Raw genomic sequence first — 26190 nt, 5'->3', positions numbered from 1 at the left:
TAGATACAGGATGAGGATATGTTTGTCTATTTTGTTTGCTGGATACCCCAAGCACCTACAGGGTACCTAGCACATAAGAAGTGTTCAGTTAATAGCTGTTGAGTGAAGGAATGTTGAAGGTGTACTAGTGCCAGGTCCTGATTTAGGTGCTGAGGATACAATAAACTCTCAGCCCTCGTGGGCCACTCAGACCTATTTCAGCCTTGGCTCTCCCGCCCATCCCTGTGAGAGCTGGACAAGTTACATAACCTCTCTGAGGCTTCCTTTCCTATCGAGTGTTATTAAGATTAGACAGAAAAACAGCATCTGTATAGTATTTGGCATAAGAAGAGTTTAAACATTTGTTTCTTTCTTTCCAGGCTGGAAAGTTGGTAGCCTGACATCTCTGCCAAAGGTTTATTTAGGCAAGGTTTTCATACTGCCTTGGCAACCGTGCAAACAGGTTACTCTCTGGCCAGGCTTACCCCATTTTTAACTGAAGATATTCTGGCGAAGAGAATGCTTAAAAGAGTAGGAGTGAAAAACCAAGGAATGGCTAACGTCACCTGCTTTGCCGTTTTGCATCTTAAAAGCCTCCCTGAGTCCCCAAAGAGGTGAAAGTCAAGACGAAGAAAAGGAAAGGAAAAGAGGAGCAGCTAGCCACTACAGAAAACTACAAATCCCAGCACTCCCTGCGGCAGATAACTACGGGTCTCAGCGGGTTCCGCTCCCCGGACCCACGGGGCCTCTTGGGGGGCCTGCAGCCTGGGTTCAGCGGGAGAGGGCGTGGGGCGTGTCGAGGCAGTGGGGAAAATCGGGTCAAGCTTGACGCCGCTGCGCAGACGCCTCTCACGGGCCGGACGTGACGTAGGGAGGGTTCCGGCTTCGGCCTCCGCCGCTGCCGCCGCTGGTACCGCCGCGGATACCGCCGCCGCCGTCGGGGCTTCTTATTTCTAAAATGGCGCCCCTGGACTTGGACAAGTACGTGGAGATAGCGCGGCTATGCAAATACCTACCGGAGAACGACTTGAAGGTAAGCCCGGCCTGGGCGGGAGCGCTGCTTTCGGGGCTCGCCCCTTCCGGCAGTGGGGCGCCCGCCGGCCCGCCCTTCCTCTCTCCGCGGGACCCTCCGGCGGCATCCCGTCCTATCAGGGTGGAGGGCCTAACGCGATGCGAGGCGACCGGGTCCGACTTGGTGTCACGCGCGGGGCGGGGGGAGCCCGAGACCCCCGAATGCTGTCCCGGTTCTCTCGGGGGGGATCCCGAGGGATGTCGCGGCCTCTGCCCCCGGGTTTCCCCCTCAGCCCTCACGGCTTTGCTTGCAAGGCACCTCTCCTTTTACCCCGATCTCGGCTCTCGCGGCCCGGGGTCATCCCCTGCAGGGGCGGTGACGGGAGCGCGGGGTGGCCGGCGTCTGACAGGAGATGTCGCCGGCTCCCGGAACGCAGCCCCAGTGTGTTCAGGTGCCTGAGGAATGGGTATGGGAAGGGGCAGGGGGGTCCCGAGCGGTCTGGTGGTGATGTGAGAACGTCCGGTCGTCCCTCTTTCCCGAGCGCTTCTCCCAGTTACTTTCTCAGAGTGTTGGTTTTCTCCTGCTAATTCCAATATGAACCCGTTTTCAAGTACATCGTTGGGCTGTAGTTTAAGTGGATAAAGTAGGGGGCTGTCAATAAATACAAATACTTTTCTGTCAAGTCCACCCTCCCCCGAAATCTCTTCTTAGCTCAAGATTGAATTTTCAGAGTTTTCCAAGGGAGGAGAGTTGTTCCTTGTACTGCCGAGTCCGAGTAACAGTAAACCTCTGTTTGAATAAAGGAGTGAGTGTAAGAATAAAAGAATGTAAATCTCTGGGCTACTGCTCGTTTTGACAAGTGTTTCTTTGCGTTTGTTAAAACCAGTTCTTAGGCCACTAGCAGTCTTTACCGGTTACTGCTAGTGTCTGTTTTTTTGTTCATTTAAGTTGATTTGTTGTGTGCTAAGTGGGTAAACTGTTGATAGTTTTGAGTTCATTTTATTCTTTAAGCCGTGAGTTTAAAGCAGTTTATCTTTGTGAGTTTTCTTAAGGAAGATACTTTTTTCCATCTTTTGGTGCAGGGAGTTGAACATCTGTTAACAGTATGCAAAATGCTTGAGGCCACAGGAGCTGTTGTGAATATAACTTATTTGTACTTAGATGTTAATTATATGTGCTATTTGATAGGAGTGTCATTCTTGTCCATTTCCCCCTTTTTTAGCAGGATAATTTAATTAAAACAGGGACAAAGGCAGTAATAATAAAAATTAACTTTTATGCTCTTTTTTTAAAAGTTATTTTTATTTATTTGTTTGGCTGTGCCATGTCTTAGTTGCAGCATGTGGGGTCTTTAGTTGTGGCCTACAAACTGCTAGTTGTGGCATGTGAATCTAGTTCCTTGACCAGGGATTGAACCCAGGCCTCCTGCATTGGGAGCCACTGGATTACTAGGGAAGTCCATGTTTTTGTGAGAGTCATTTTGAAGCTTCTTTCTGCTGTATGACTTTTTAGAAAACAGGAATTTTCCTAAGGGGGGAAAAAAAAAAAAGAAAAACAACCCAACATTGCAACCCAGTTCATTAGAAAACTAATCAGTTGTCTTTTAGTAGCGTTGTTAATTCCATTGGTGAAGTTGGCTTTTGCCTGTCTGGGTAATGAAGTGGCATTTTCTGTTCTTAAGCAGTTTTAACCTTTATGTTTATAATGAGTAAGGTGTTGCTTATTATGAAACATATCTTGATCTTGGGTATTGAAATGATAGGAAAGATAGGTCAGCTTAGTTTTCTTTGACCTCTTAGTTTTATAAACATCAGATTTCCTTCCCAGCCTAAAATAATGTATTTGTTAAACCATTTCATTTCCCTTTACAGCACAATGGGACTGTATTTAGTGTGTATCTGTTTCCTGGTAAATCCACACCCCCTCCCCCTGCCAATACTAGAAAAAAAAGAATTCTAAATTTTTCTATGTAAGTAGAGGCTTTTCTTCTTTGTCTTGAAAATATTTTATCAGATTAATTTTCTTGTGCTGCATCTCTGGTGTATTTAAAGAAATTTAATTCTGTTTCTCCCTCTTGGCATGAAGTGCAAACTAAAATTAGGTGGGCCAAGAAAGTATTCCAGGAGCATTTCTTCTGATGCTTTAAAGCCAAAATAAAATATTCTATCAAAGAAAGAAAAGAAATCATTGGGGCCACTTAATGATCATTATGGAAAAGTTTTGTTCTGGTAGGAAAATAGAAATTTACCTGTGTTTTGAATTGACTGAAAGTTGGAGATACTAAATAAAATAATAAATGCATAGGATGTTCTAGATCTAGTCATGATCTCTCTGCATCTACCTTGGAAGTGGTCAGATCACTAGTCCTGGATCAAAAGTACATAACTGTTTTAAGAAATAAGGATGATATGTGAAAGTGTGCGGACCACAGGGTAACCTTTCTTAAAAAAAGAGTTCATGTGATTCTCACCCACTATAAAGATTTCAGAGAGGATCATAGAAGACACAGATTCCATATCTGGCCAAGTGGAAGAAGGGATGATAAAAGACAGGCTTACCGAATACTTACACTTAAATATTTTGGCATGAGAAAGGATCTGTAAAGTGGAGATTGTCTGATCTCTCTGACAGTTCTTAAAGGTGCCATGTAAGTAAAGAAATGGCACATCCAGTTGACATTCAGTTTTTTCCTTTTTTACTGAAGAACTGAAGATGATTTCTGTGGTCGGGGTTGGGAGAATCCTAGTGTCTGCGTCAGACATACAACACAGGAATAGTAACCACTTCTATGGATTAATAATTTAATGCAATCTTTTTTGAAGCTCACTTGTATGTTTACTCTGAGCCATCTGTTTTTCATGTAAGACCACCTGCTCTGCAAAGTTGTACCTCTGTTTGAAATGCTTCCATAAAGCCTCAGAGAATCCTCCCTTGCTTTTTTCTGAGATTTGATGGAGAACCTTTTGTACCTCCTTGTTCGGCCTCTGTCTTATTTAATAGATTCTCATATGTGGTAGTCATGATCCTTCTAGGCTTGAAGCCTGTTAGTCTTGCCACTCACCTTATTGCCTGTCTTATTGATCATTCTGTTTACCTGAGTTATTTGGTTTTGCATATCATCTTTTCAGGTATTGCAAGGAAAACTCAACACAGTACAGCAGTTAGAGATAGACCATGGCTTTGTATAGGGCTAAAATAGTGTTTCCAACTCCTTCTGATAATGCTTGACATTTTGTCTTGTCTTTTTGGCCATAGAATCACATTCTCTCTGATCTTCTGAAAGTAGTCTGTAGTAGTGCTGTCTAATAGAAAGAAAATGCTCATAACTGTGAGCCTCAAATTATATTTACATTTTTAAAAGTAAAAACATACACAGGTGAAATCCATTTTTAGTAGTATTTTATTTAACACAATTTCAACATGTAATTAATATAAAATAACTAGTGTAATATCTTGTCTTTTTCTGTATTAAGTTTATGACGTGTGATATATATTTTACATTTATGTTGATAACACACCCCAATTTGGATCAGCCACGTTTTAGGTGCTCAGTAGCTACATGTGTCAGTAGGTTTCCTATGGGACAGTGCGCGGTTCTAATGACTCCGCAGCCCCTTTTCTAGAATTTCAGAACTGAGAATCAGTGTTTACCTAGTTCTGTATCCTCACTTCGCTGACGAGAAACTGGGCTTCGTAGAGTTCATGATCTGCCTGAGGCTGTCCAACTAATAAGGAATTAAGTTTGAAAGCCTCTTTGTGCAGAGCTCTTTCTGATATAGTTAATAACCTTTTTAGGGTGGCAAGTAGCATATTTTTCTAAACACTATGTCTTCCACTTCATCACCTTCTTTCACTTTCCATTCTGAGTGGACTCATTGGAAAAGACTTTGATGCTGGGAGGGATTGGGGGCAGGAGGAGAAGGGGACGACGGGATGAGATGGCTGGATGGCATCGCTGACTCGATGGACGTGAGTCTGAGTGAACTCCGGGAGTTGGTGATGGACAGGGAGGCCTGGCGTGCTGCGATTCATGGTATCGCAAAGAGTCGGACAAGACTGAGCGACTGAACTGAACTGAGCACATTGGAGTACTCTCTTCTGACTATATGCCTTGTACTTCCCTGCATCTTTGCTTCTGCTGAGTCTGTTTCTTTCACCTACTTACTTAATACTTACATAGCAGAGATGTTAACTTATTTAATACTGTGTAAGTTGGGTGTTAACATTTGCCCCATTTTACAGACAGGTAACTCAAACACAGACAAATTAAGTAACTTTTCAAGTCATATAGCTGGTAATAAGTAAGTGGAGTAGCGTGGATGCAAACCTAGGCAGGCTGGCACTAGGGTTCACATCCATAACCACCACTTATGCTTCCTTTATACACCACCCTTTATGCCCCTTTATTTTATTTTGAAAAATATTAATTGTTTTGCCCTCATCACGTGGCTTGTGGCATCTTAGTTCCCTCACCAGAGGCTGAACCAGGTCCACAGCATAAGAGAGCCGAGTCCCAGCTGCTGGACCGCCAGGGAATTCCCCTCCGTGTCCCTTTTTAGCTCTAGCTCAGATGTCACTTTCTCCGTGCAGGGCTCTTGGATTCTGCAGTTAGAATGATTAGTAATGGTTAGAATTTACACAGCTACTTAGTTTTCAGAGCACCGTTCTGTCCATTCTACCACTGTGATAGAACAGATATCAGAGCCAGGACTTGATAAGGTTTATGTGATTTTTGCCCCAGTGACTCAGCAGAGTACATATCTGAATTTATTTGCTATTAAATATTTCCATTCTGCAATTTCCTGGCTCCCTGCTTTCACTGCCAGGGTCTGGGTTCAGTCCCTGGTTGGGGAACTAAGATCCTGCTAGCCACTTGGCAAGGCCAGAAAAAAGAAATTCCATTCTTTTTCTATACTGACCTTTGCCCCGTAGCATTTTTTGTTCCATTTTACTACCGCTTATATGGTTCTGTCTTGTATGATAGTAAGTATGCCTGTCTTCACCATTAGACTACAAGCTTTATGAAGGGCCAGGATCATATCTTGTTTATTTTGGTATTCTCTACAATCTTAAACACTACCTTGTATGTACTGCATTACAACAAACATTTCTTTAAATGTCCCCTTGTGTCAAATATTATTCTCGGTGGATTCTTGAGAGAGAATTTGGTACTTCTTAATGTCTTTGAGGGGCTTTCAATACAGTAAAGGAGATAGAAGGGTAAACAGGTGATCGTTGCAGTGTGTGGCAGTGCTAAAATAGAGAGCTGTTCATCATATCAGAGAAATAGAAGCAGCAGCATTTAACTCTTAAGCCACACATAGTTTCACAAAAGGAGGAGCAATGAGAGAATGAGCCGAGTTTTTTCAGGTAGACAAAACAGGAAGGAAAGAACGTGAAGCAGAAGAAATACCGTGTATAGTGGTATAGCTTAATCCCCAAGAACACAACTCGACGCAGTTTGGTATGGCTGGAGGCGGTGCCGCAAAGACAGGCAGAGGCCGCATCATGGAAGACTAGGCTGATACACGTGCATTTTTATCTTTTAGATGGATAAACACTTCCGGAAGTTTTTTTTTTTTTTTTAAATATTTGTTTACTTATTTGGCTCTGCTGTGTCTTAGTTGTAGCATATGGGATCTAGTTCCCTGACCAGGGATTGAACCCAGGTCCCCTCCATTGGGAGCGCGAAGTCTTAGCCACTGGGCCACCAGGGAAGTCCCTTGAAATGTTTTTATATTTTAGGGAAAAACAAATAATCATACTATGACTTTGTGCTATCTTTGAAAAGATGGCTAACTAAAAAAGTAAAGTAGGTTGAAAGAAAACCGTTGGAAGGATACACTATTGTATGTAGTAGGAATGTGACAAAATCAGAGATGATGTCTGAATCGAATTTGGGAAACACTACATAGACAGACACCAACCATAGCGGAGGGTCCTTGAAAGGGTTTTGAAGGGGACAGTGACAGGTTTTAGGAATATTCTGGCAGCATTGTGGACTTTGGACTGGAGTGAGACAAAAATGCCGTCGAAGCAGTAGACCAGGTGACATGAGAGCTTTTGAAGTAAGCCAGTGTCAAGTGGCTGTGGTGTTTAAAAGGACATGAAGGAGGTATAATAGGACCTGTTGACAGAGTGTGTATCTGGGTTATGAGAGAGAGGAGTTCGGGGTAATCTCTTAGTTTCTGGCATGGATTACTTAGTAAATATGATACCTGGATTAAGAAATATGAGGGAATTTGGTTTGGGCCATACTGAATTGGAGATGCTGCCAAGCCAAGACACTGAGTTAGAAATGTTGAGAAGACTCTTGAATCAGTTCTGTAGCAGGTATTCATTGATTGCCAAATGTGCCGTAGACATTGTTCTAATGTATTAAACTCACGAGAAAGGTCTAGATCAGTGGTTCCTAATTGGAGGTGATAGTGCCCCCCATAAGACGATACTTGGCAATGTCTGAAGACATTTTTAGATTTTCGCAGCTGGGGTTGCTGTGGCTATCTAGTGGATGTAGGGGCCAGACGTCACTCAGTCAGTCACTCTTTGCACCCCCATGGACTGCAGCACGCCAGGCTTCCCTGTCCATCACCCAGTCCCTGGAGCTTGCTCAAACTCATGTCCATTGAGTCGGTGATGCCATCTAACCATCTCATCCTCTGTCGTCCCCTTTTCCTCCTGCCCTCAATCTTTCCCAGGATCAGGGTCTTTTCCAGTGAGTCAGTTCTTTGCATCAGGTGGCCATAAGTATTGGAGCTTCAGCTTCGGCATCAGTTCTTCTAGTGAATATTCAGGATTGATTTCCTTGAGGATTGACTGGTTTGATCTCCTTGCTGTCTAAGGGACTTTCAAGTGTCTTCTCTAACACCACAGTTCAAAAGCATCAATTCTTCTGCACTCAGCTTTCTTTATAGTCCACCTCTCACATCCATACACGACTACTGGGAAAATCATAGCTTTGACTAGATGGATCTTTGTCGGCAAAGTAGTGTCTGCTTTTTAATATGCTGTCTAGGTTGGTCGTAGCTTTACTTCCAAGGAGCTAGCGTCTTTTAACTTCATGGCTGCAATCACCATCTTCAGTGATTTTGGAGCCCAAGAAATAAGTCTGTCACTGTTTCCACTGTTTCCCCATCTATTTGCCATGAAGTGATGGGACTGGATGGCATGATCTTCGTTTTTTGAATGTTGAGCTTTAAGCCAACTTTTTCACTCTCCTCTTTCACGTTCATCAAGAGGCTTTTCAATTCCTCTTTGCTTTCTGCCATAAGGGTGGTGTCATCTGCATATCTGAGGCTATTGATATTTTCCCCGGCAGTCTTGATTCTAGCTTGTACTTCATCCAGCCCGACATTTTACATGATGTATTCTGCATATAAGTTGAATAAGCAGTGACAGTATACAGCCTTGATATACTCCTTTCCCAATTTGGAACCAGTCTGTTTTTCCATGTCTGGTTCTAAGAGTTGCTTCTTGACCTGCATACAGATTTCTTAGGAGGCAGGTAAGGTGCTCTGGTATTCCCATCTCTTTAATTTTCCACAGTTTGTTGTGATCTACACAGTCAAAGACTTTAGTGTAGTCAGTGAAGCAGAAGTAGATGTTTTTCTGGAATTCTCTTGCCCTTTTGATGACGGATGTCAGTGGATGTTGGCAATTTGATCATTAGTTCCTTTGCCTTTTCTAAATTTCTGCTTGAAAATCTGGAAGTTCTCGGTTCATGTACTGTTGAAGCCTAACTTGGAGAACTTTGAGCATTACTTGGCTAGTGTGTGAAATGAGTGCAATTGTGTGGTAGTTTGAACATTCTTTGGCATTGCCTTTCTTTGGGATTGGAATGAAAACTGACCTTTTCCAGTCCTGTGGCCACTGTCGAGTTTTCCAAATTTGCTGGCGTACTGAGTGCAGCACTTTCACAGCATCATCTTTTAGGATTTGAAACAACTCAACTGGAATTCTATCACCTCCACTAGTTTTGTTTGTAATGATGCTTCCTAAGGCCCTCTTGATGTCGCATTCCAGGGTGTCTGGCTCTAGGTGAGTGATCACACCATCATGGTTATCTGGGTCATTAAGATCATTTTTATATAGTTCTTCTATGTACTCTTGTCACTCTTCTTAATATCTTCTGCTTCTGGTAGGTCCATATTGTTTCTGTCCTTTATTGTGCCCATCTTTGCATGAAATGTTCCCTTGGTGTCTAATTTTCTTGAAGAGATCTGTAGTCTTTCCCATTCTGTTGTTTTCCTCTGTTCTTTGCATTGATCACTGAGGAAGGCTTTCTTTCTTTCTTTTTTTTTTTTTTTTTTGAGGGAGGCTTTCTTATCTTTCCTCGCTATTTGGAACTCTGCATTCAGATGGATGTCTTTCCTTTTCTCTTTTGCCTTTTACTTCTCTTTTTTTCTCAGCTATTTGTAAGGCCTCCTCAGACAACCATTTAACGTTTTTGCATTTCTTTTTCTTGGAGATGGTTTTGATCACAGCCTCCTGTACAATGTCATGAACCTTTGTCTGTAGTTCTTCAGGCATTCTATCAGATCTAATTCCTTGAATCTATTTGTCACTTCCACTGTATATTCGTAAGGGGTTTGATTTAGGTCATACCTGAATGGTCTAGTGGTTTTCCCCACTTTCTTCAATTTTAAGTCTGAATTTGGCAATAAGGAGTTCATGATCAGAGCCACAGTCAGGTCCCAGTCTTGTTTTTGCTGACTGTATAGTGCTTCTCCATCTTCGGTTGTAAAGAATATAATCAGTCTGATTTTGGTATTGACCGTCTGGTGATGTCCTTGTGTAGAGTAGTTTCTTGTGTTGTTGGAAGAGGGTGTGACCAGTGCTTTCTCTTGGCAAAACTCTGTTAGCCTTTGCCCTGCTTCATTTTGTAGTCAAAGGAAAAAGTTGCCTGTTACTCCCCGTGTCTGTTGACTTCCTGCTTTTGCATTCTAATCCCCTATAATGAACAGCACACCTTTTTTTGGTGTTAGTTCTAGAAGGTCTTGTAGGTCTTCATAGAACTGTTCAACTTAAGCTTTTGGCATTATTAGTTGGGGCATAGACTTGGATTACTGTGATATTGAATGATTTGCTTTGGAAACGAACAGAGAACATTCTGTCATTTTTGAGATTGCACCGAAGCTCTGCGTTTTTACTCTTGTTGACTGTGAGGGCTACTGCATTTCTTCTAAGGGGTTCTTGCCCACAGTAGTAGATATAATGGTCATCGGAATTAAATTCACCCATTCTGGTCCATTTTAGTTCACTGATTCCTAAAATGTTGATGTTCATTCTTGTCATCTCTGTTTGACCACTTCCAATTTACCTTGATTTATGGACCTAACATTCCAGGTTCCTCTGCAGTGTTGTTCTTTACAGCATTGGACTTTATTTCTATCACATGTCCCATACACATCTGGGTGGTGGTTTCGCTTTGGCTTCATCCCTTCATTCTTTCTGGAGTTACTTCTCCACTCTTCTCCAGTAGTATATTTGGCATCTACTAACCAGGGGAGTCCCTCTTCCAGTGTCGTATCTTTTTGCCTTCTCATACTGTTCATGGGGTTCTCAAGGCAAGAATGCTGAAGTGGGTTGCCATTCCCTTCTCCAGAGGGCCACATTTTGTTCTCTCCACCATGGCCCGTTGGGTAGCCCTGCGCAGCATGGCAGGACAGCAGACCCTCACAACAAAGAATTACCAGTAGTGCCGTGGTTGAGAAACTCTGATTTTTACTGAAGATACAGATATTTCCTTATGGATTGTAAGAGTGTGGATGTCATTATCATCTTGGATTTCCACTCTTCATTCCCAGTGATTTGTATTCTAGTAGAGACTATTCGGAGAAGGCAATGGCACCCCACTCCAATACTCTTGCCTGGAAAATCCCCTGGATGGAGGAGCCTGGTGGGCTGCAGTCGATGGGTCTCTAAGAGTCGGACACGACTGAGTGACTTCCCTTTCACTTTTCACTTTCCTGCATTGGAGAAGGACATGGCAACCCACTCCAGTGTTCTTGCCTGGAGAATCCCAGGGATGGTGGAGCCTGGTAGGCTGCCATCTGTGGGGTCACACAGAGTCGGACATGACTGAAGCGACGCAGCAGCAGCAGCAGAGACTCTATTCAAAGGCTGTGTAAAATATAATCTTAGATTTTTATTTCTTAAGAAATTTTATAAATCCCAGTATGTAAAAGTAAATAAAGGAAATAGTATGTTTTATATAACAAGATCAGCTAAACAAAGAATTACAAAACTTTAAAACCTAGAGTATTTGAGGGAACAAGAGGGAACAGGGAGACAAGCAGAGGATGGAATGGAGCGGCAAGCAGGTATCTTGAGGAAAAGGTAGAGGAGGGAGAAAAGGTCTCCTAAGAATAGGTCCATAAGCCTCTGCTTATTATTACTATTATTATTTTTGGCCGTCCCTCGATTATAGGAGACTTCCCTGAGCAGGGATGCAGCCTGTGCCCCCTGCAGTGGAAGTGCAGAGTCCCAGCCACTGGACTTCCAGGGAAGTCCCAGCCTCTGCTTTTTCAGGCATTAGGAATTCATTAGTCACCGTGGGGAGAAATGGATAGTTTGCCCTAAATTTGGGATAAGATTAAGAATCTTGCCTCAGTGACTGTTTGGGGCAGTAAAAGAGAAACCAGGCTTCCTACAAGCCGAGCAGCAAAACAAATCTGTGAAGACTTTGGAGGAGCTTCTCCCACACAGGGTTGGGCTCTGTGTGTGTCGTTGATTGACATACGTAGAATTTGTACTGAGATTTCACAGACTACTTATTTTTATGTGTGCTTGACATGAATTTATAAGCTGCTGCTGAACTGGAGAGACGAGATGCATGGCTTTGGCTTAGAGGCTTAGTGCTCTAAATCCTCAGTTGGGACTGCAGAAGTGGCAGTTATAGGAGACAGCTGTTCCTTTGCTCAAGTTAGCGTGCCTGGCCTCGGGTTGAAGGTGCTGCCTAGGTAGTTTACATGGTTCCCTGGACGCTCACTGACTTTTACGATTGGCAGGGTTTCACAGTGATGCTCTTTAGCTTATGGTCTGCTGCTACTCTCAGATCAGCGCTGGGGGGTATGGGCCGGTCACCAGAGGTGACTTGCAGTTCAGGAGGCACTATGGGTCAGGAGAGCCAGTCATATTTGGGTGCAAATTCTGGCACATTCATAATGGGAGCTGTGGAGTCCCTCATGAATCTGTGCTGTGATTAGTTTCAGAATGTTAAATGAGAACTCACTTTGTTCTAAAAAAGATACAGAGTGCTTTACAAAGAAGCATTCAATATAGCAAGATAAGTTATTTTTAGAATAAGTAAGAAAAATGAGACAAAGGAAATAAAGATAGGAACTTGTGGCCAGTTGTAAAAGGAAGAAAAGTACCTGTAAAACAAAAGCTATGATGACCAAGTTGCTTCTTTGAGATTAGGCCTTAAACTTTCTAGGAGCCTAGAGAAAGATGGAAACTGATCAATTAAAATAATTTACAGAATCTGTAAGATGATAAAAAATAATCTCAGGGAACTCACATCTATTCCTGATAGAAGCAGCACAGGGACGTTCCTCCACCAGTCCTCCTTGAAGGCAGCTATTTAATCACAACATCCTATGCGCCTTGTTTATAGTCCACACAGTGACAACCTCAGTAGGGGACTGTTTCCTAGTCCTTTACTGCGTACAGGCTGATGGCATGACATTAAAGTGCAGTTTGGGAAAAAGCAATTGAGGAAGGAAGCAGTGTAACGCAGGGTGAGGACAGGCCTCTCTAGAGGACAGTCTGGCTTAATTCACCGAGTTTATAAGTAGGTTGGTTTGTTTGGGTAACGTCTGAATATCTGTCCTTTAAAGGGATGTATGGCTTCCCAGGTGGCTCAGTGGTATAGAACCCGCCTGCCAGTGCAGGAGACGGGTTCGATCCCTGGGTCAGGAAGATCCCTTGGAGAAGGAAATGGCAACTTGCTCCAGTATTCTTGTCTGGAGAATCCCATGGACAGAGGAACTTGGCAGGCTAGAGTCCATGGGGTTGTGAAGAGTGGGACACGACTTAGCGACTAAACAACAACAGAAGCTGTATTACGTGTGGGCTTTGACCTTCTCTGATGAAAGTTAGGCCTGTTCTTAAAAGATGTGAAACCTGAAAGGGAGACTCGGTGGGACAAGTGCCTGAGAACGTCCTGGCAACAAACAAAAAACTGCCCACTGTTGTACAAATTATAGCAAAACAGTTCTGCAGGTAACCTTGGTGGAATTCCCTTTGAGGAGGCTTGGTGAGTGTACCTGAAAAAAATCGCAAATATTGAGTAAGGCATTAGATCTTAGAAAAGTGGGTGAGTTCCTGAGATGTTTTCTTTTAAAAATTGTTTAGTTTCACTATAAAACTGTTAGAGGAAAACATAGGCAGAACACTCAGTGACCTAAATCAAAGTAAGATCCTCTATGACTCACCTCCTAGAGTAATGAAAATAAAAACAAAAGTAAACAAGTGGGACCTGATTAAACTTAAAAGCTTTTGCACAGCAAAGGAAACTATAAGCAAGGTGAAAAGACAACCCTTAGAATGGGAGAAACTAACAGCAAATGAGACAACTGACAAAGGATTAATTTCCAAAATATACAAGCAGCTCATACAACTCAATACCAGAAGAACAAACAATCCAATCAAAAAGTGGGAAAAAGACCTAAACAGACATTTCTCCAAAGAAGACATACAGATGGTTAACAAACACAAAAAGATGCTCAACATCGCTCATTATTAGAGAAATGCAAATCAAAACTGCAATAAGATATCACCTCACAACGGTCAGAATGGCCATCATCAAAAAGTCTACCAACAGTAAATGCTAAAGAGGGTGTGGAGAAAAGGGAACGCTCTTGAACTCTTGGTGGGAATGTTAATTGATACAGCCACCATGGAAGATGGTATGGAGATTCCTTAAAAAACAAGGAATAAAACCACCATATGACCCAGCAATCCCACTCCTAGCCATATACCCTGAGGAAACCAAAATTGAAAAAGACACATGTATCCCATTGTTCACTGCAGCACCATTTACAATAGCTGGAACATGGAAGCAACCTGGATATCCATCAACAGATGAATGGACAAAGAAGTTGTGGTACATATACACAATGGCATATTACTCAACCATAAGAAGGAACACATTTGAGTCAGTTCTAATGAGGTGGATAAACCTAGAGCTTATTATACAGAGTGAAGTAAGCCAGAAAGAGAAAGATAAATATTGTATACTTATGCATATATACGGAATCTAGAAAAATGGTACTGAAGAGGGGCAGGAGATAGGAGGGAGGTTCAAAAGGGAGGGGATATATATATATATACTGATATCCCCTCTGATTCATGTTGAGGTTTGACAGAAAAGAAAATTCTGTAAAGCAGTTATCCTTCAATTAAAAAATGAATAAATTTAAAAAATTATATAGTTTCAGAAACTACATTTAAAAGTATAAATTGCTTCTCTACTAGGCTGACTTAGAAAAAGTGGCGCTCTTTATTCTGACTGATTGAGAAGCGAGGTTGTAATGGAAGGCTGTAGAAACAGTATAGGCCAATCATGGCATATTTGTTCTTTGGAACCATCCTTAAGCTAGATGGAAGTGAAATAGGGCTTTTAAAAATGCAAAATGTAAACTTTGGGAGCAATTACAAATAATGAGAAATTATATATCACAAGTCTACTGGATTAAAATAGAAATAGGTTGCTGTACAACATTGATCTTTTGAGACTGGAAGGACAGCTACCTCTATCCACAAGAAGTAGATTTGAGTGGTTAAGATCAAGGTGGTAATTATTATTTTAAAATAGGTAGTATATATTACTAATTAAAACATAATAGCTTTATGAGACATAAGTCACATAAAATAAATTTTTAAAGTATATAATTCAGTGAGGTTTTTTTCTCTACTGGGTTTTAGTATATTTACAGAGTTGTGCAACCATTGCTATAATCAATATTAGAACATTTTTATCACCCCATAGAGAAACTATACCCATTAATAGAAATTCCCCATTTCCCCTTCCCTCAAACCTCAGCCCTAAGCAACCGCTAATCTATTCTATATCTTTTCTGTTTGTTTGTTTTCAAAGTTTATTTATATATGTATATATTTTGCCACTTTTATTTATTTTTTTAATCGAAGGATAATTGCTTTACAGAATTTTGTGGTTTTCTGTCATACATCAACAAGAATCCGCCATAGGTACACCCACGTTCCTTCCCTCCCTCTCTCCTGTTTCCCTCCCCTCTTATGAATTTGCCTTTTCTAGACATTTCAGGTAAATTGAATCGTATATTATGTGGCCTTCTGTGACTAGCTTACTTAGCATATTTTCAAGATTCATCTATGTTGTGACATGTATCTGTACTTTATTTCTTTCTGTGACTGAATGATATTTCATTGTATGGATATACCACATGTTCTTAATCCATTCGTCTGCTGATAGACATGAGTTGTTTCCCCCTTTGGGCAATGGTGAATAATGCTGCAGTGAACCCTGGTGTCCAGGTGTCTGTCCGAGTTCCTGCCTTCAGTTCTTTTGGGCATGTACCCAGAAGTGGAATTTCTGGGTCACGTGGTAATTCTGTGTTTAGTGTTTGAGGAACTGCCAAACTCTTTTCCAAAGTGGTTGCACCATTTTATATTTCTACCAGCAATGTGTAAGGGTTCCAGTTTCTTCACATCTTTGCCACTTGTTATTTTTTGTCTTTAAAAAATTATAGCCATCCTAGTATGTGTAAAGTGGTATCCCGTTTGTTTTTTTTTTAAGTTTTATTTATTTTTGTTTATTTGACTGCACTGGGTCTTAGTTGCAGCATGTGGGATCTAGTTCCTTGACCAGGAATTGATCCCAGGCCCGCTGCATTGGGAGTGCAGAGTCTTAGCTACTGGGAGTGCAGAGTCTTAGCTACTGGACCACCAGGGAAATCCCCCCATTTTGGTTTTGATTTATATTTATTTTCCTTATGACTAGTGAAGTTGAACATCCATGTGGCTATTGGCCATTTATATTCCTTCTTTGGAAGTATATCCAAGTCCTTTGGCCATTTAAAAAAATTATTTACTTATTTACTTGGCTGCCCCTGGGTCTTAGTTGTGGCGCACAAGATCTTCGATCTTCGCTGCGGCATGCTGGATCTTTAGTTGCGACATGTGGTATCTACTTCCCTGACCAGGGCCCCTGGAACCTGGGCCCCTTGCATTGGGAGCACAGAGTCTTTTCCACTGGACCACCAGGGAAGTCACCTTGTATTTTTTAAGTTAGGTTGTCTTTTTGTTGTTGAGTTGTAGGAGTTTTTTTCATATTCTGGATATTAAACTCCTATCAGATAAATGATTTCCAAATATTTTCTCCCATTCTACAGGTTATCTTTTAACTTTGTTGATAATGTCCTTTGATGCACACAATTTTTTTATTTTGATGAAGTTTATTTTTTCTTTTATTGCTCATGCTTAAATCCAGGATCATAAAGATTTATCCCTATGTTTTTTTCTAAGAGTTTAATAGTTTTTAGCATTTATATTTAGGTCATTGATCCATTTTGAGTTAATTTTTGTATATGATGTGAGGTAGGGGTCCAGCTTCATTCTTTTGTGGAAATCCAGTTGTCTTAGCACCCTAAGTTGAAAATATTGTTCTTCCTGGTAACATATTTTTAACATTTTTTTTGTATAGATAATAATTCATATGGTTCCAAACTTAAACAGTGTAAAAGACTATATAAAAGTTACATCTTTCTCCCATTCTTGCCTCCTACCACCCAGTCACCCAGTTCCCTTCCTCATATTGGATAGCCAGTATTAGGATTCTTACGGATCCTTTCAGAAACAACAGTTTAGGCATGACAAGTAAATATAAGCAAGTGTGTGTATTTATGTGTGTGTATACTATATATATTTTTGCTTTAATAAAGGAGGTAGCATATATGTTATTCTGCATTTTTTCAATTAAGGCTGTTTTCTGGTTTCAAGAAATGCAGTATCCACAGGAAAATATGAAGGATAACCTAAAATATACCTGTTTCCTTCCACCAAGAATAAAATTTTTTCATGCTTTTTAAATTTTTTTATCCTTTTTTAAAAAATATTTATTTTATTTATTTAGCTGTGCCAGGTCTTAGTTGCAGCACGCCAGTCACTTCTTTAGTTGCGGCATGCAGACTCCTAGTTGCGGCATGTGGGATCTAGTTCCCTGACCAGGAATCAAACCTGGACCTACCACGTTGGGAGCATGGAGTCTTAGCCACTGGACCACTAGGAAAGTCCCTTTCAGGCTTTTTTAAAAAGTGAAATAAATAAAGATGAAGGTGGAGTTCCTTTTGTTTAGCATCTCCAGCAACTGCTGTTTGGGGTTTGATATATATTCTTCTAACACAACTGAGCGACTGCGCTTTGACTTTTCACTTTCATGCATTGGAGAAGGAAATGGGAACCCACTCCAGTGTTCTTGCCTAGAGAATCCCAGGGATGGGGAAGCCTGGTGGGCTGCCATCTGTGGGGTCGCACAGAGTCGGACACGACTGAAGTGACTTAGCAGCAGCAGCAGCAGCAGCATACTTTATAATTCAGTGTATGCTTTTATGTAGTGGATTTTGTATATGACTCTGTGTATGTAAAGCTCCATAGTGTTTTTTGCATGCACTGCCTTATTTAATCCTTAGAATATCCCCTGGTTGGTATTTCTGTTTTGTGGACAAGGAAACTGAGGTACAGAGAGATCAAGTAACTTAGCAGGGTTATGCAGCTAAGTAACAGACAGTGAGCTAAGTAACAAGGAGTAAGAAGTAGAGTGTGCCCTTAACCTCTGAACTGTGCCATGGTATTACTTGTGTATGATATTCTCTGAGTGATACTTGTTGATTTAGGAATAAAGGAGTTTTCCCTCTTGGCCCTACTCTGTTTCTTCAAAATTTGACCTTCCATCAGCGCTGAACATAGTTGATCACTCCGCTTTTGAAATGTTTTCCTCATAGAACTTCCATAATACCACACTCGCATGGTTTCCTTTGTACCTCATCAAATAGTCTCTTTTGCTGGTTCCCCCCCACTGACTTCTATGGGAGGTGTTAGGACTCCTGTTTTTTTGAACTTACCCTTTTCTCTGTTTATAAGCAGCTACTTTAAGTTGTCTCTTCTAGTCTCATGACTTGAACTGTATATTTTCTCACAGTCTCCAGGTTGGTCTCTCTAGTTTGGATACTTTTCCTTGAAAACAGGACTCATTTGATCAGCTGTTTAAAGCATGTCTTAGGTACCTTGAAGTCTCATAGGCATCACAGACTTATTGTGTCAAAATCAAGTTCTTACAGCCAAATAGTGGCAACAACCCACATGTCCAGCAGCTGATGGATAGATAGCAAAATGTGATAAACACATACAATGGAATATTATTTAGCTATAAAAAAGAACAAAGAAATAATGCATGTTACAATGTGGCTGAACTTTAAAAACATATATTAAGTAAAGGAAGCCAGTCCGTAGACATAGCAGATGAGGTTATGGGAATTGGGAGATGGATGCTATTGAGTACATTAGTGATCTATTTGGGGTGATCAAAATATTCTAAAATTGATTATGATGATGGTTGCTCAACAGCGAATATGCTAAAAACCATTGAATTTTACACAATAAAGGGGCAAATTTTATGATATGTGATTTTTATCTCAATGAAGTTGTTAAAAAGACCCCTCAAATTCCTGGTTCCTCATCACTCAAACCAAACCCAAACAAATCAAAACAATCTACTTAGGAAAACATAATTGAGAAGCATTGGGCTTTCTAAAATCAAAACTTTGGTTTGCAAAAGACACTGTCAAGAGAATGAGAACATAAGCCATGAACGGAGAGAATATATTTGTGAAAGACGTATCTGATAAATTCAACAGTATGAAAACAAACAACCCTATTAAACCTTATTAAAAATGGGTCAAAGACCTGAACAGGTACCTCACCAAAGAAAATATATAGAATACAGATAAGCATATGAAAAGATGCTCAATAGAATATGTCATTCAGTTCAGTTCAGTTGCTCAGTCGTGTCTGATCTTTGCGACCCCATGGACTGCAGCATGCCAGGCCTCTCTGTCCCATCACCGACTCCTGGAGTTCAGTCAAACTCACGTCCATCGAGTCTGTGATGCCATCCAGCCATCTCATCCTCTGTCGTCCCTTTCTCCTCCTGCCCCCAATTGCTCCTAGCATCAGAGTCTTTTCCAGTGAGTCAACTCTTCACATGAGGTGGCCAAAGTACTGGAGTTTCAGCTTTAGCATCATTCCTTCCAAAGAAATCCCAGGGTTGATCTCCTTTAGAATGGACTGCTTGGATCTCCTTGCAGTCCAAAGGACTCTCAAGAGTCTTCTCCAACACCACAGTTCAAAAGCATCAATTCTTTGGCGCTCAGCTTTCTTCACAATCCAATTTTCACATCCATACATGATGACAGGAAAAACCATAGTCTTGACTAGACGGACCTTGGTTGGCAAAGTAATGTCCCTGCTTTTCAATACGCTATCTAGGTTGGTCATAACTTTTCTTCCAAGGAGTAAACATCTTTTAATTTCATGGCTGCAGTCAACATCTGTAGTGATTTTGGAGCCCAAAAAAAATAAAGTCTAACACTCTTTCCAATGTTTCCCCATTTATTTCCCATGAAGTGATGGGACCAGATGCCATGATCTTCGTTTTCTGAATGTTGAGCTTTAAGCGAACTTTTTCACTCTCCTCTTTCACTTTCATCAAGAGGCTTTTTAGTTCCTCTTTACTTTCTGCCATAAGGGTGGTGTCATCTGCATATCTGAGGTTATTGATATTTCTCCCGGCAATCTTGATTCCAGCTTGTGCTTCTTCCAGCCCGGCGTTTCTCATGATGTACTCTGCATAGAAGTTAAATAAGCAGGGTGACAATATACAGCCTTGACATACTCCTTTTCCTATTTGGAACCAGCCTGTTGTTCCATGTCCAGTTCTAACTGTTGCTTCCTGACCTGCATATAGGTTTCTCAAGAGGCCGGTCAGGTGGTCTGGTATTCCCATCTCTTTCAGAATTTTCCACAGTTTATTGTGATCCATGCAGTCAAAGGCTTTGGCATAGTCAATAAAGCAGAAATTGATATTTTTCTGGAACTCTCTTGCTTTTTCGATGATCCAGCGGATGTTGGCAATTTGATATCTGGTTCCTCTGCCTTTTCTAAAACCAGCTTGAATGTCTGGAAGTTCACAATTCATGTATTACTGAAGCCTGGCTTGGAAAATTTTGAGCATTACTTTACTAGCGTGTGAGATGAGTGCAATTGTGTGGTAGTTTGAGCATTCTTTGGCATTGCCTTTCTTTGGGATTGGAATGAAAACTGACCTTTTCCAATCCTGTGGCCACTGCTGAGTTTTCCAAATGTGCTGGCATATTGAGTGCAGCACTTTCACAGCATCATCTTTCAGGATTTGAAATAGCTCAACTGGAATTTTATCACTTTCACTAGCTTTTCTTGAAGTGATGCTTCCTAAGACCCACTTGACTTCGCATTCCAGGATGTCTTTAGGGAAATGCAAATTAAAATAACAGGGTCATAACTCCTACACACCTGTGACACTGACAACACTGGCAAAAGCAGAAGCTGTTGCTAGCTGTTGATGGGGATGCAGACTTGAGGAGCCGTTTGGAAGATCTTTTGTCACTTGGGCTTTACTGATAGCTCAGTGAGTAAAGAATCTGCCTGCAATGCAGGATACCCCTGTTCAGTTCCTGGGTTGGGAAGATCTGCTGGAGAAGGGATAGGCTACCCACTCCTGTATTCTTGGGCTCACTTGTGGCTTAGCTGGGAAAGAATGTGCCTGCAATGCGGGAGACCTGGGTTTGATTCCTGGGTTGGGAAGATCCCCTGGAAAAGGGAAAGGCTACCCAGTCCAGTATTCTAGCCTGGAGAATTCCATGGAAAAGTCCATGAGGTCACAAAGAGTCGGACACAACTGAGCGACTTCTGCTTTCACTTTACCAGGCTAAACACCCTCACCATATGTTGTATCAGTCATGCTCCTTGGTGTTTATCCAAATGGACTGAAAACATGTCCACCACAAAACCTATACACAGATGTTTATGGCAGCATTATTCATAATTGCCCAAATTTGATAGCAGCCAAAGTATCATTCAGTAGATGAATGGATACACTGGGGTACATTGAGACAATGGAGTGTATTCAGCGCTAAGAAGAAATGATCAAGCCATGAAAAGACGGGAAGGAAGCTTAACTGCGTATTACTTCGTGCAAGATGCCAACCTGAAAAGGCAACATAGGTATGATTCCAACTACATGACCTTCTAGTAAAGGCAGAACCAGGTGATAATGAAAAGATCAGTTGTTTCCGTCTTTTCCCTATACCTTGCCCTAAACATCTCTTCCATCTAGGTGTTAATTTGTATCCTTTTATCACATCCTTTAATAAGCTGATAAATGCAGGTGCTTCCCTGACTTCTGGGAGCTGCTCTAGCAAATATTCAAACTCACGGAGGCGGTGTTTGGAACTTCTGATCTATAGCTGGTTGGTTAAAAGTGCAGGTGATATAACCTGGGCTTGCAGCTGGTGTTTGAAGAGTGTGTGTATGTATGTTGGTTGGGGATTTGAGGGGGCCAGTCTTGTGGGACTGAGCTCTTAACCTGTGAGATCTGACACTATCTCTAATAAATAGTGTCAGAGTTGAGTTAAATTGTAGGATACTCAGCTGATGTTACAGAGAATTGCATATTGTAGGGAGGAAAAAAACCTCCATACATTTGGTGATCAGAAATGTCAGAAATATGAGTGTTCTGTGTAACTAGGAAAGAAGATTATAAGACAGAGTCGCACAGTAGGGAAGAACTGAGATTCTCCCTACGTGGGGAAGAAAAAACTGAGTTGGTTTTTTTTTTAACAAATGCAAAATAGAACTGAAGGACTATGATAGAACTGAAGATATTCATCAGTATCTTTTCCTGTTATGAATAATGAATGGATTACATGTCAAGACTAAGGACTGTTTATTGAAGCCTCTGAGGTTTGTAGGGAATTCAGCACAAGAAAGAGCTCGCTACTCCAGGGCCAGAAGGACTCCAGGCCAAAAGGAAGATCTTTCCTTTGAGGTGCTAACTGAAGGTCAGAACTTATCCTAGGAATAAGAATGACTCTTTTTATTTTGAACGTTTCTAAACAGCTTGGTTTCTCCTCATTTTCTTTTCGGGGCCTCTTTTCTTACTCCTTCCTCCCATTGTGGCTGCTCTCTGGTGCTTACCTGTGTATAAAGTATTGTGGCTATAACTGTTAAAGTGTGTCTCTGCTACATTTAAGTAAGTCATAGCATTTAGATTCCATAATTAATGTTTAAAATCATTTTGTTATGCTTGTGTAGTTTAATTGTCCTTTCTTGGCTTACCTTCTTAAAATCTAATTTTATGAGATTTTAATTTTAATACAGCCTCTGACTAGTATTAACTAGTCTCATATGGAAGGAGGTTTCCCCTCCAGTTCTCTTTACACAGCAGACTGTACCCTTCCTTCTCCAGAGAACTGTTGTTAGAATTGTTTTCCTTCTGTGAAATCTTTTGGTTTGAGTGCTTTCAGAGGACAAATATTTTTAAAATGCAGACATTTAGAGCTGTTTTTGAAAGGTAGAGTGACTCTTCAATATAAATTTCAGATTTATATTTTATAATTAATTTTAGTTAACCATTTTATTTTGAAATAATCATAGATTTATATGCATTTGTAAGAAATAATACCAAAAGATCCCATGTACCCTTTTTCCAGTTATTTAAAAAAATTATTTATATATTTGGCTGTGCGGTTTTTAGTTGTGGCGTGTGAACTCTTAGTTGCAGCATGTGGGATCTAGTTCCCCGGCCAGGGATCGAACCCAGGCGTCTGCACCGTGCATTGAGAGCTGGGAGTCCCAGCCCTCGGACCACCAGGGAAGTCTCCCTTCATCCAGTTGTCCCTGGCAGTAATGTCTTGCAGAACAGATATCACAACCAAGACACTGACATTGATACACCCCACGATCTTGTTCATCATTCTCCAGTTTTGCTTGTACTTATTTGTATATTTAGTTCTTTGCAGTCGTACTACATCTATAGTCTCATGTATCTGATACCACCTTTAAGACCGTTTCGTCACCCCAAGGAGTCCACGTGTTGTCCTTTTTGTAACTGTACCCACTTCCCTCCTGTTGCTCCTAACTCCTAGACCCTTGGCAGTCAACCAGTTTGGTCTCCATTTCTGTAAATTTTTAAATTTCAAGAATGTTATATAAATGGAGTCATATAGTATGTAACATTGTGGGGGTAGGGTGTTTTTTTTCCCACTGAGCATAATTCCCTTGAAATTTATCCAGATTGCCATGTGTCAACAGTTGTTGCCTCCTATTTCTGAATAGTATTCCATTGTGTGAATGTACTATAACTTAACTAGTCCTTGTGGAAGGACATCTGATTTATTTCCGGTGTTTGGCTGTCATGAATTAAGCTTCTGTGGACTTCTGTGTACAGATTTTTATGTGATCATAAATTTTCATTGCCAAGAGTGCAGTTGCTGGATCATATTTGCTAAGTGCATGGTTTGTAATTTACTTAAAAAATTAGCAGATAAAAACTTTTTCCTTTGAAAATGATTGACTTTTACTTTTGTGTGTGTGTGTGAAAAACATCAGCTGACAGTTCCTTGCAAAGCTGTCTTCTAGAACCTGTTACCTGTGTAGCTGAGCAGTTGAACTGAACTGAACTGAACCTGTGTAGCCAGGGAGTTTGCATTTTGGAATAGGCATTGTGAGAGGAAGGTGAAAGCTGACAGATCAAATCCCAGAGTCATCATAGAGTAGTTTCCTTTTCTGTGAAACAATGCATGTATTTTGTTCAGTTGCTCAGTCGTGTTTGATTCTTTGCGATCCCATAGACTACAGTACGTCAGGCCTCCCTGTCCTTCACCATCTCCTGGAACTTGCTCAAACTCATGTCCATTGAGTTGGTGATGCCGTCCAACCATCTCGTCCTCTGTCGTCCCCTCTCCTGCCTTCAGTCTTTCTCAGCATCAGAGACTTTTCTAAGAAGTCGGCCCTTTACATCAGGTGGCCAAAGTGTTAGAGCTTCGGCTTCAGCGTCAGTCCCTCCAATGAATATTCAGGATTGATTTCCTTTAGGATTGACTGGTAGGATCTCCCTGCAGTCCAAGGGACTCCCAAGAGTCTTGTTCAGCGCAACAGTTCAAAAGCATCAGTTCTTTGCTGCTCACCTTTCTTTATGATCCAATTCTCACATCCATACATGACTACTGGAAAACCATAGCTTTGACTATATGGACCTTTGTCAGCAGAGTAATGTCTCTGCTTTTTAATACACTTTCTAGAGTTGTCATAGCTTTTCTTCCAGGGTGCAAGCATCTTTTAATTTCATGGCTGCAGTCACCATCTGCAGTGATTTTGGAGCCCAAGAAAATAAAGTTTCTCATTGTTTCCATTGTCTCTCCATCTGTTTGCCATGAAGTGATGGACCAGATGCCATGATCTTAGTTTTTTGAATGTTGAGTTATTACATGTGTTAGTTCTTGTCTTTTTTGCACTTGGTCTTCAGCTTTGATGTTGTGGTAAAAGATTGCATTTTATTTTTTCTTCTTATAGCGGCTATGTGACTACGTTTGTGACCTCCTGTTGGAAGAATCAAATGTCCAGCCAGTATCAACACCAGTAACAGTGTGTGGAGACATACATGGACAGGTAAAATTTCATGAGCAGAATTTTAGCTTTTGTACCGTCTGTCCACAGTCCGTGTGTGTTTCCACTTGTGCTGTAAAATATTAAAAAAAAAAGGGGAGGGGGGCAGCTAGTCGTTGGCTAGGATGCCTCGGTCTGTGTGACACTAATGATTCCTGGTTACTGTTAAACTAAATAAAAGCAGTAGTCAAATTATTCATGGACTTTGTTGAAATCACACTTAGGAAGTGAACTGAGTGAAGCATTATTGTTCTGTGGACAGGAGGAGATAGAAAATAACTACAGACTGACTGCTCATAGTTTTTTATGGTTGGTAGGAGATGCTTTGGTTTGGTGCACTAATTTTCTGTTCATTCTGCGCATTGCTGTTGTATTCATTCTGTTCACTTAATGTCATATTTTATTGAAAATTCATCATTTCCTTAGTGGGGATGAGAATAACTGTTCAGAAAAGCTATTGATGCATGATTTCACAGCAGTTCTGTGCTAGAATGGAATGAGAAAGACAGTTCACCTTTTCATCTGCTGGGATTTTGTTTGTTTTTAAGAATTTCAGAGCATTGACAGGAGGGGTACACCTCATTTTTGGACTCTTACTGTCAATGTTTAGCCTGATTAGGAAACTGTGTATTTGTGGAGTGTGTTTTTCTTTTTTCCTGGGTAATGAAAGCTGAACAAAACACTCATAGCCTGCTTTATGCATGCAGTGGAGTTGGGGCTAATATATTGTGACATAATATAGTATATAATTATAATAATAATATATTGTGAACAACATTGGATTTATGAATGCCAACATGACTTTAACTATGACTGCCTAACGGAGCAGAAAGGTGTATAAATTATTTGTGATTGAGTTGGATTTTTCAATCTGTTCTCTGGATGTTTGAGGTTATAGTAAATGACATCTGCATGTTATCAGCTTCTAAATAGAAACCCCATTATGTCATATTTGATCTGTTAAAATTCTAGTTCTCTAAAGTAAACCATTAGGAGCGTAGTTCTTGATTTCCTTGTAACTTCTCTCCTAAAGTATAATAAACATTTCTATTTTGCTAACATAAAGGTATTAATACAGGCAGTGCCTTTAACATATTTGTAAAAGTTGGAATAAACCAAGCAGTGTTTTCCTTTGATTATAATATTAAAATTGAGGGGTTACCTGTGTTTGGCTGCACTGTTTAGGTCGTGGGATCTTAGTTCCAGACCAGAGATTAAATCCGCCCTCAGATTCAATCAGCAGTGAAAGTGCAGAGTGCTAACCACTGGACCACCAGGAAATTCCCCAAGGTCTTTTCAGTATATGAATTACAGTCATGGTCAAAGGTCTGGAAGGTAGAGACAACTTCATACTACTAAAATTAATTAATAAATTTACACTTCTGTGATATATATACCTTCAGTCAAATGTACAACTCTTGCTTTCATTTACCTTGTGTTTTGAGATTAATAAATTA

General features: G+C 40.9%; 1 protein-coding gene across 1 annotated transcript in view; it reads left to right on the top strand.

Annotated features, from left to right (window-relative positions):
- PPP6C (protein phosphatase 6 catalytic subunit) overlaps positions 725 to 26190 on the top strand; it is a 40595-nt gene continuing 15129 nt past the window's right edge. Inside the window, exons 1-2 of the mRNA XM_005687131.3 lie at positions 725 to 1012; positions 24641 to 24736. Coding sequence (XP_005687188.1) covers positions 938 to 1012; positions 24641 to 24736 — 171 coding nt within the window. The 5' untranslated portion in view covers positions 725 to 937. The remainder of the gene's footprint in view (positions 1013 to 24640; positions 24737 to 26190) is intronic.

This window comes from Capra hircus, chromosome 11, assembly GCF_001704415.2.
Source record: "Capra hircus breed San Clemente chromosome 11, ASM170441v1, whole genome shotgun sequence".
NCBI classification, from domain to species: domain Eukaryota; kingdom Metazoa; phylum Chordata; class Mammalia; order Artiodactyla; family Bovidae; genus Capra; species Capra hircus.
Note: the sequence above shows the minus strand (reverse complement) of the source record. Positions and strands in the feature narration are given on the sequence as shown.